The 11,777-nt window shown below is 35.3% G+C and overlaps 1 protein-coding gene across 1 annotated transcript; it reads left to right on the top strand.

Annotated features, from left to right (window-relative positions):
• Nucleotides 1-9,442: 9,442 nt before the first annotated feature.
• On the top strand, nt 9,443-9,802 carry LOC110925242. The gene has a single exon (XM_022169208.1). It carries the CDS (start codon nt 9,443-9,445, stop codon nt 9,800-9,802), a length of 360 nt encoding a protein of 119 aa, XP_022024900.1.
• The last annotated feature ends 1,975 nt before the right edge of the window (nt 9,803-11,777 follow it).

Genomic DNA, 11,777 nt, shown 5'->3' with positions numbered 1-11,777 from the left:
ATATAATTAATGACGTCGTTAGGATTAATTATTAAATATGTAATTAGCGAAGCATCATCAGTGTTAATCATGTTTCTGACATCACACATGTACTACCTTTATTAAAGACGGCCCCCGCTAGGGTGTATGTCTTCGTTTTGTTACGAAGACGGTTAATGATGGTTAAGTGTAATTACGTAGTAATTAATTTATTAATTACCGGTTTTAGTAGGCTCGTAATCATGTTTAACAAGTTAATTACGTAAATCTTGGTTGTTCTTCCTTCATGATTTCTCTTTAGTAATGTAAATCATCATTAAGAGCGTGTTTAAGTTCTTAATTACGTGTTATTTAAGTTCATCTTGGTTAACCTCGTCATTAGCGAAGCGTAATTAGCGTTTAATGATTTTTATTACTTAATTCAATAATTAATAAATTTTTTCTTTTAATATAATAATTAATTTTAATTAATTATGATTTATTATTTTTTTAATGATTTAATTTGATTTTTATTAATTTTTTGGTAATTTTTAATAATTTTAATAATTAACTTTGAATTAATTACGTTTTTTAATAATATTTAATTAATTAATTATCGTATCGTCTTCTTCGTCGAGAAGTTTCAGAAAAAAGCGGAGCTCAGAGCGAAGCTTTAGGCGGGAAAAGGAATATTTGAATTTCGTTGACTAGTCAACGCACCCCATTTGAGGCGTGAAACTTTATATCCATCTATTGGGGAATTAGGTCCTTAACTCCGTTAGTCTTCGTACAGAAGGGCCAGCAACCGGAGAAGAAGGCATTTTTGGTTTAGTAGAAATATACTGAACCGGTAATATTATAAAAACAAATAAATAAAAAAACACATTTAAAGAAAAAAATTAATGTTACTTATATATAAAGTTGGGTAAATTTATTAATAAGAAGCAAAATTACATGATTTTTGTTTATTGTCTCTCTGTCTCTGTGTAAATTGCTTTCAACTTTTATTCACGGGGAAAATTTCAAATAAAAGAATTAGTTTTTATCCTTCCTTTTTTACTTCACCCTTCCCTTCGGTCAGACTTTCACACGCAAAATCAGTTTAAGTTTATGTTGGGTTGTGAGTTTAGTTTTATAGCGAAAGATTTGTTTGAGAAAAAAATTTAAATGAGAAAAAAAGAAAAAAGGGTAATTTTATAATACAGTAAAAAGTTTTTCACTTATCTCATATATTATCATTTTTTACTAACTAATTAGTTATAAAGACTATTATCCTCAACACTATTTTTTTTTGCCTACACACATCATAAGTTATCCTACATATTTCGAAATTCATCCTACATGTTGAATATTATCCTGCACAACTCGTAATTTATCCTACACAACTCGTAATTTATCATACACTTTAAATTATTTTATTTTATTTTTTGAAAAAATATATATTTTGAAGATAAGTTTCAAAAAATTTTAATTTAGTTAGCTATTAAAGAGAAAGACTACAAATTAATGACCTATGTAAATTTACCAATGTACCCTTATAGTAATATTAAATACTTATATTAAATGAAGTAAAATAAAGCATTCTTATTGGTTGAAATTTCTTCTTTTTTCTTTTTACCAAAAATTTCTTCTCATTTGAACTCTCCACTAGTTTTATATATGCCCAAATTTATAACATAGCCTCTTTTATAGCATAGCCTAATTAGTCAGTTTAAGTTTATATTGGGTTGTGAGTTTACCTAATTAGTCAGTTTAAGTTTATATTGGGTTGTGAGTTTAGTTTTATATAGACCCAAATTTATAGCATAGCCTCTTTTACTGCATAGCCCAATTAGTATTAGATTTTATCATATCTTTATCTTTAATGTCTCCTTTTATCCTTAACTTTAAGTTTATATTGGGTTGTGAGTTTAGTTTTATATAGACCCAAATTTATATCATATCCTCTTTTACTGCATAGCCCAATTAGTATTAGGTTTTATCATATCTTTGATGTCTCCTTTTATCCTTATAGTAGCGTCTCTTGTTGTCGCTGCACTTCGTCAGAGCCGCCATCAGCCGGAAAAATTCAATCAATTTAGCTTTTACTCTTCGTTTCTCATCTTAACTAAGTTCAAGGGGTGCGGCTGAAAATTTCCAAGAGGTGCGGTCAGGATTTTTTGACGGAAAATAGCACTAATAATTTTTTTCAAGGGGTGTGTCCGCCCACCCACCCACGAGTTGAAGTAGGTCCTCCCCTGGTTAGTGGAGCTCTTGAGTTTTGTATCAAGGTCTTCAACATATCTTTAATCTCATCAACAGAAGACTCTAACTTGGATATTCTCTCCGTCAAATCCTTGTATCTCAACCCATCACCTAAATTAATAGGATAATCTGAATTCCCACCAGAGGTGGTTGTACTTGGTTTTGAACCAAGTGCCCCCTGTTCTTAGTATTAGGGACTTCCAACTGTTATTGAATGAACTATTATTGATTCAGTAGTTGTTTCCTTCAAGGAGGTCTTAGTTATGTAACCACAGTCTAATTGTGAGACTCTTGTCTCTACAGTTGTAGTGGTTGCCTCACTTGAAAAACATGCAAGTGTCTCTTGAGACACAAGAGGTGTAGCATCCTGTGCTTGTGGGCTAACAATGACTTCTGAACTTGCCTTAGTCACTTGTTGTACCATACTCTCAATGATATGTTGTTGAGAGGAACTAGGTATGCACAAGTCAGTTTTGTCAAGTGCATTAACAATGATTGGAATGTTGGGTTTTTTTTTTGTGGGTGGTGGAGTAAAAAGAGAATTAGCCCTGGGAGAGAGGCTTGAGAATAAATGCTCAAGTGAATCATCTCCCTCTTGACTTGGTTCTCCTATGCTTACAACTTTTCTTTTTGTGAGGATAAATGAGGAGCTTGGTTGGGTGAAGATGTTTGCATCTGTTGTGAGGAAGAATAATAGATGTTTTCTGTTTTTGTGTTACAGCAAGGATCTCTGGCATCTCAACCTCCAGAGATACCTTATTTTTGGGTTTTCTTTTGGATTTGAGGATGGGAATGGAGATGGTTTGTGTGGAAATTTCTGATGTGGGTACCACGGTGGTGGGTTGATCACTGTGGGCATTAGGAGCAGTGGGCTCAACAACAGATGTTGTAAATCTGTTGCTTGGTTTTGTAAAACATTTTCTTGACCTTTTGAGACCATCATACGTTTAAATATTTCATTTGAAAGGCTATTCATTTCAGGGGCTTCACCCTATTCAAAATTTATTGTTTTAAAACCTTTTGTAGGTAAAAACTTAATAGCCTTGGATATAATAAAAGGAAAGGGTTGCCAGTTTGACTTTTGATTGCTTTTATGTTTGCCACCACATCTATAAACAGTGTTTGGGATAGCTTGTAATATTTGTTTGTTATTATAGCATATCCGAAATACTATGTTTTTAGGGGTATTTCATTAAAAGAGGTGGTCTTGGCAGACAAATAAACCAAAAGTGTATGAAAAAAGAATTTCATTTCTGGTGGGAAGTGTGGTTTGAAAGGTGTGGCTCCCACCAGCTGAGCATCATATCCCCTTTATATGAACTCATTTTGTAAGTCATTATTAGGTATACTTTCCATACCTCCCATGTATTTCAAGTTGAAGGTTATGGAAATGAATTATGGAGTTATTTGGAATGAAAGTCTGTATTTTTGCCATGTTTGACAAGATATGGTAGGTAGTTATGGGGTGATTTGAGAATGAGAGTCATGGATGAAGTTTATGAGAGAATCTTTTGGACATATAATCTTTTGATATAACAGCGATGATTGTTAATTGCAATTTCGGAGTTTATCTCTTTGTGAAATGCTTTTGATTTGATGAATGTTGGTAAAGTAAAAACTCTGCTGAGAGAGGGGTTTTTATAGGGTTTACCGAACAGTAATGCTGGCGTGGCCAACGGTTACCTTTTGAGTGATGTGGAAATCCATTATTTGTTGAGACAAAGCTCTGTTTGTCAAAGCACTGTTTTACCATGGATTGGGCCCATTGAGAAAACTCTTTGATGAAGTAATGTAAAGTCTGTTTTGAAAACGCTGTTTGTTATCAACAGATGTTTGGATGGACAAAGCAGTGACCAACAATCCCATATGACTCTTTACAACTTCTTCAGTATAATTATGTCCGTTTTGAAGATGTAGAGCCACATTGCATTGTAACAGATGACCATTTCCAGCAGATGCACTTTGAACACTTGGAGGATTCACCGTTGAGAACCCACTAGTATTGACAGATCCTTGACTGCTTGATTCAGATTGATTTCCAGCACTAAATGTAGTTTGTATCTTTGGACTGGCTTCAGCAGTTTGAACATTTCCTTGATAGTACAATTTGATATCTTGCTGATGAGTAGAACTGTTCATTCTAGCAATTTTCTGCTGCTCCAAATCCTGTGCCTCCAGCTTTTCGATAAACTGTGCAATAGATAGCCTGCTAAACTGTCCGGAATTCTTCAATATCATCATATATGTGCCCCATTCCTTTTGCGGTAAAGCATCAGCAAGCTTTTCTACCCATTCTGCCGGAGTTTTTGTTATCTTCAGCTGTGACATAGTGCGTACAAGATGACAGTATCTCTCAATGAGAGTCTTTGTCGTTTCACCAGGCATGCAAGTAAACAATTCAAACTCTTTCTTTAGTAAAGCTGCTTTACTCTGTAGCATCTCCATACTTCCCTCAAACTTCTTTTTAAGAGCTTCCCAGATAGAATAAGCATTTTCATCATGTTGAAGCAACACAAATATATCCTCTTTAACAGCTTGTTGTAGCAAATTGATCATCTTTTTTTCTGCTTTGTAACTTTCCCTCTCTTGTTCACTGAACTCAGAAATGATTTTATCAACTCTCATAGTGTTTTGTGGTCTAACATATTCAGTTTCGATGCTCTCCCAAGCTTTTAGATGATTCGCCTGCACCCAATTCTCGAAACGTTTCTTCCATCCGTGATAATCTTCAATTCCCATCAGTTTCGGAGGTTTTTGCATCGTTTCGGTTTCATTCTCCATTGTCATGGTCTTTGTAATGTCAGACGGACTAGCAGGAGTTGTAGCAAACGCGTTGTAAAACTCAGTATCCATGCTGCACACTTGTATCACCTGATGATCTTCGAATTGCCTGACGTACACAAAAACCAACAAAAATGATCAGTTTAAAAACTTATCAACTAACAGAAACGAACTCATACTCGAACCAGTGAATATTCTGTGCGGACCGAATGTTGACAAACTGTGCAGACTGAAATTGATGTGAACTGAGATTTAAGTTGTCAAACTGTACGAAGTGCTAAAACCCGGATCAAATTCAAATGATCAGACTCACTATGTGCAACGGATGGACTTTCGAATGACCTGATGAACTTTTGACAATTGTGAACTCCAAACCGTACGAACTAGAACCGACTTTCAAGCGAATTTGAACTTTTCAACTAAATGACCTCGTGAATAATACGCGTGATGAAAACAACCTGTTTAATCCTTCAAATCTTGGACTGCTCAAAATCAAAACTACACTATACTTGGGCCGTAAACCTTTTCAATTTAAAAAATGTTGATTAGACCAAACTATTTAGCATATGGATTTAACAACTGACATTATCTTTTAAGAATAATATGTCTGACAATCTTAGAAAAACATTTACTTTAATAGGGCCGTATGGTGGGCTGCTATTATGAACATATATTGGCCGGTTCAAACCTTTTATTATTTTTAAACAAATCCCACTAAATGCTATTCATTGATTGGACCGAAAAAAAACTTTAACATGTCGACAAAAATATGATATTCAACCAATCACATGGACAGAAACAATTCCAATTTGACCTCTAAAATCACTAACCCAATAGTTGATTGGGCCGCAACATGATAGCTGTTTGTGATTGGGCTGTTTACTGAATTCCTTTGATTGATAAAAGTAACAAGCCGACACCTTATTTTTTCAAAATGAAATCGATGGCTATTGGACCTTTAATTCCACTAAAATAACATGTGATTGGGCCGATTTCATATGTAGTGGTAGACAATTTCTTTTTCCAAACACTTACAAACTGTTTCATACAATGTGACATCCAACAACTTTAATGATGATAATATTGTGATTGGGCCAAACTTCATTGTGCCTATGCTGATTGACAACACTATTCGATATACTTGTAACAATTTTTTATTTGACCTCCAAACATGCATTGGACACAAACACTAAACTGACAAATTCACATGTAATCACATAGGCCGATGCAAATCACATGCACATGGTTTGAATCAAAAGTGGCCGACAACAAAAGTTATTCATATATATATCATTGGGCCGTTCAAATATTTCTTGTGTAGTGGGCTTCAATGATAGGGCTGTTCAGTTTCTTTTGTCATCACTATTATAGTTGCATGTGAAATGATAAAAAAAATGAAACCTATTGCAACACACAAGCGGAACCACCAAACTGACTGTTAAGCGGAACCATTTGATGACGAAAAAGCGAAACTTAAGTGTTTTGAAGCGAAACCTACAAATCAATGACACTGAAGCGAAACCATGTTAATATACAAGCGAAACCAAAGGTTATGAAGCGAAACCTTATGTATTGGGTGTCCTTGAAGCAAAACTAAGGGTTTTTTGAAGCGAAACACGTGAGTTTGAAATGAAACCTCAAGAATTATGTGACATTGAAGTGAAACTACTCATTGTTCGAATAAACGAAACCACATCCGAAGGTGATTTGGTCCATTTTTAGGTCGAATTTTGATATGAAACTTTCAAGGGTTTGACTATTATCAATTATCTACAATCTGTGAAATTTTGACCGAATTTCGACCGTAAAATCTCGTTCTGATGAAGAAAGAAGGTGTAGAAGTAAGAATATGTGATGAAATCCAGCAAATCTATATAGAACTCCTCCTCCTGAAGCTCTGATACCACTTGTAGGATCGGATTCTGACCCGGACGAGTCAATCAGAGGACTTTGATCAGATACAGGTGCGGAAAACAAGTACCTAACGTAGAAATAGCTAGATATTCTCTTAATTCTCTTTGTTGATTAATTTTACAGCGTTTACAATCGATTCTCACACCGGCAACACCTCGATATGGAAAATCCGAATCTTACAAATGGTTTCCCTTCAAGGGTATTTATAGTGTTAGAGGTTTCCCTTGAAAGGACATGTATGTTGAAGCTAAACCTCTCATAAGGTTTCCTTTGAACGGACATGTACGTTGAAGCTAAACCTCTCAAAAGGTTTCCCTTGAACGACCATGTACGTTGAAGCTAAACCTCTCATAAGGTTTCCCTTGAACGACCATGTACACATAAGTGAAACCTTGTACAACTCGCCCTAATCTAACATTCTAAGACTAAGACATGATACAAGACGAAGTCTACAGATGTAGTGCACTAACAAGCTTGAATTACGTTGTCGTCATTATTGTCGTTGTCGTTAACATTGTTACTAAAATTATCGTCACGCGTGCATTTACTGGGGTTGGCTTGCGAAGGCTCAACAGGACTTTTAACAGCAACGATGATTGCCGGGATAGCATTGGCTATTCCCCGAGCGACAATGTTTTCTATATCTTGCCGATTTAGAAAATGATCCTCATTATTTTGTTCAGATTGATTAACTTCATTGACTGGTTGGTTTTCCACGTTTTCCATCTGAATAATAATTAACACTATAATTATAAATTATTGATATAACTTAAATAACAACCAATCATACTAAAGCAATCACACATAATCAAGACAAAATGTATAGCCAAAATTGTCGATTTGCGACTTTCATATTTTTATATATTATTATGCATCGATACACACCAGTTATTTTACAAAAGTTTTATTTAATTTATTTTACATGATTATTATTTATTATTATCTTATTATTATTATTATTAAACCCATAACCACACGATCACACAACCACCGTCAGCTTGCATTTCAGAAACAACGCTCCCTCTCATTGTATTTCCATGAGATCTGTTCCCCCACTTCTCGGATTCGATTTCCTGCGTCCACCAGTTCCTCCCCATTGTGGCGGAGTTTAGCCAAGTTTTCTATGCTCATAGGTGGGTTTGGTGCAGGCTCAGGGTCAAACTAGGGAAAATAGGCATTGGGGTTATTCATGAAGTTCTGAAATTGCCAGTCGCTTGTCCACCACTCTTCCAGCTGGCCTATTTCTAGCTGGCCTATAACAGGTTGGGGGTTGACAATAGGATCTGGGATAGCAGGTTCCAAATTAACTGGGAGTTGGGATTCAGCGGGGTAACTGAAGAGGTTTTCATCGGCAGGTCCGATGAGGTCACAATTTGCTAGTTTGCGATCCAACTCCTCCCACGGTGGCATTTCCTGGGCTTGCTCGGAACTTTCCCCAATTTCTTTTCCTTTCCCTTTCTTCCTTCGGATCCTCAGTCTTTTTAACCTTCTGTGCAGCCGGTTTCTTCCTACGCCACGTTTCCAGTCAAAGATTCTCCTCCTCTTTCTCGGCTTTGGTTTCTCCTGGGGTTGGGCCTGGAACACTATTGGCTCTTCAGTATCAGCCTGGTAGCCGGTGAAGGTGCCGGTGGTATCCATATCGGTGCTATGGATAGTAAAGTTTCGGAGTGCCTCCGATAGTTCATTCATGCTGTTAGCACCCATGAAGACACAAACAAATTTAAGTTAAAATTTTATTTATTACAAATTAAGTTTTCACAAAATCACAGAATGGCAATCAGAAAATTAAGTATTTCTAAATACTTAATTGGCTTAAATCAGTGGCTCTGAGACCACCTTTTTCTGTCACGGCCCCTGGCTGTGTGACCCGGTCCAGAAGTTGTGGGACAGAAACCCGTGGTATTGTTTATTTTGGCAGCGAAAATTTTAACATGATCTTTTTAAAGTGAAAATGCCCAATTATTTTATTTCACAAATTGGGACAAACCCCATAATTTACAATAAAGAGAATTTCACGAGGAAATCCTTTGTTTTACAACACATGTTTATTTATTTCCAATTGTTCTGAAAATTTTATGGGTCATGCTATACTACTTGGGGTCTCAATTAGTGTTTCCTAATGGACACTAATCAAATAAGAAATAATAATTTTGGCGAGAGTTGTTACATCGTTGCTATAGATTATGTGTCGAAATGGGTGGAGGCTCAAGCCTTGCCTAAAAACGATGCGAGGGTTGTAGGAAGATTTTTGAAGAAATTGTTGGCTCGCTTTGGTACCCCAAGGGTGCTTATCAGTGATAGAGGTACCCACTTTTGTGATGCCCAGATGGAGAAGGCACTGAAACGCTATGATGTCACTCACCGGCTTTCAACTGTCTATCATCCATAGACGAGTGGGCAGGTGGAGAACACTAATCACGGTATTAAGCAGATTTTGGAGAAAACTGTCGGACAGAATCAACTGGATTAGTCTGATAAGTTAGATGATGCATTGTGGGCTTTCCGGACTGCATTTAAGACTCCTATAGGTACTACACCTTTTAGGATGGTTTATGGGAAGGCTTGTCATCTACCGGTGGAGTTGGAACACTGTGCATATTGGGCGTTGAAAGTAGTTAATCTGGATATGGATAGTGCGGGTAAACATGTGTTTCTCCAGTTGCATGAATTAGAGGAGTTAAGAGATGAGGCGTATATGAGATCACTAGGCTATAAGGAGAAGATGAAGAGGCAACATGATAGTAAGCTGAGAGGAAATAAGGAGTTTAACCCTGGAGACAAAGTCCTTTTTAATTCTAGATTAAGATTGTTCCTAGGTAAACTTAGGTCTAGATGGACAGGACCGTACATAGTTGTTCATGCTTTTTCATATGGTACGGCTAAGTTGAAGAGTGGGGATGGTTAGACGTTTAAGGTGAATGGTCATCGTCTCAAGCACTATATCGAGGGACCGGGAGAGGAGAGATTGGTGGAGGAGCTTGACCTCCCATTAGTTGGTACTTGAGAGTGAGCTAAGAGTTTGTTTGTAGAGTTTGTACATTCTAGTTGCTAGTTTGTTTTTATCATGTGCATGTTTCTTTGACCCACCCGTACTCAATCTCCATTCGGGTGGTGATTTTGGAGCTGTAATATTTTTGTAAAGGTAACCCAAGTGTACCAATTTGTCAGAGATGATCGCGAATGGAATGCTATACGATCATATTTGGTTGGAATGAAGACACGCACAACTGACACTGATTTTTATCCTAACCAGCTAAGTCTTTTCCAATTCTTGTTGTTTCTATTTTGTATATTATTTTAGGTTTTTATTTCTTATTTTTTTAGTTAGTTTTCCATTCACATTGAGGACAATGTGAGATTTAAGTGTGGAGATGGGAGACTACGTCTTTTTAGGTAGATTTGAGTCGAAAAATTAAGAAAAAATAGAAAAATTCAAAAAAAAAAAAAGGAAGAAATAGAAAATGTTCCTGAAAATTTTGCAAATAAATGAAAAATGATAGAAAAATTGGGATTTTTTGTTTTCAAAATATTATACATATTAGATAAATATAGATAAAAGATGTATTTCCGGGATGTACTGGTAGGCCCAGCCAATTTAGAGGGTTCCCTAGATTGTTCTTAAGATTACCCTAATTTTAAATCATGAAATCTTGTGGGTTCTCATCTTAGGAGATATAGAAAAGCCGAAACTATTGATAGTATAAAAGGAACCACTATAAGTAAATAAGCTATAAGTATTTTTAATTAAATTGGCACACTTTATCCTTTTTATGAAAATAAATCTGGATTCTGGTGGCGCCTAAAAAAATCCATCATCCATCTATATGAGCTAAAAAAGAAAAATGTGAGGCTCATGGTGTTTCCCACTGGGATAACGACTTGGTGATAATACTCTCTGAGTTAAACATAGAAAAAATGGCTAAAGCTCATCATCATCATCATCATCATCCATCATTCCATCAATATTTAATTTTAAATACATAAGGGTTATTTATATAAAGTGGTAGATTTTTAATCTTTTCCTTATAAGCTTGATATGGGATTAGGAGGATTTGTGGACCTTGAGTGTGAGACCCTTAGATAGATTGTTAACTTGAACATAATGATAGCATGAAAGGGGCTTGACGAGTTGGCGGTTGGGTTTAGGTGGATAGCAATACCGGTAATCGTGGTTATACGTGTTTTTGTCTTTTAATAAAGAAATCTAAGATTTTTGAAACCATTTATCCTAGTTATTATTCCATTGCAAAGTTTTTTTTTTTTCGGGACGAAAAAAAGTTTAAATGTGGGGATATTTGATGTAATCTAAAATATACATATTTTTATATAAATATTCCTAGACTTTACATAGTTTTGAGGGTGGTTTTTATTGAATGTTTCTCTTAGTTGGTTCATATTTAGATTTTAATGGTTTAAAGTGAAAACAAGTAAAATGATAGATTTTTAGATATAAAAAAAATAACATGAAAAGCTTTTGAGTTAATGACAATTAATCTATCTACTATAATAAAAGAAACCAAGTTTTGGACACGTGTCATTCATTGAAGCTATTTAAATCTATACTTATCTTATGTTAATTAAATAAATAAATAATAAATTAATAGTAAATCTTATCGCACTTTAATAAATATTATCCTTAAATCTAAATTGTTAATTTAATATATTTTTAAAACAAATACTTGTTTTTCCTACTTATCTTATATTAAATATATCAGGAGTTAGTGGGCCGCCCGAAAGGAAAAATTGCTTCATCCATGCAGGTCACGACAAGGGGCATAGAATTGTTTTGTTTGGGCTTTGGCATCAATTAGTGGATAGTAATTATTAAAACCCTATTGGAGGCTACTATATATACAAAGTGGACGTGAAGAGGGGTTTCT

This window comes from Helianthus annuus, chromosome 17 (genome assembly GCF_002127325.2).
Source record: "Helianthus annuus cultivar XRQ/B chromosome 17, HanXRQr2.0-SUNRISE, whole genome shotgun sequence".
Lineage (NCBI taxonomy): Eukaryota > Viridiplantae > Streptophyta > Magnoliopsida > Asterales > Asteraceae > Helianthus > Helianthus annuus.
This window is presented reverse-complemented; position numbering and strand designations above follow the sequence as displayed.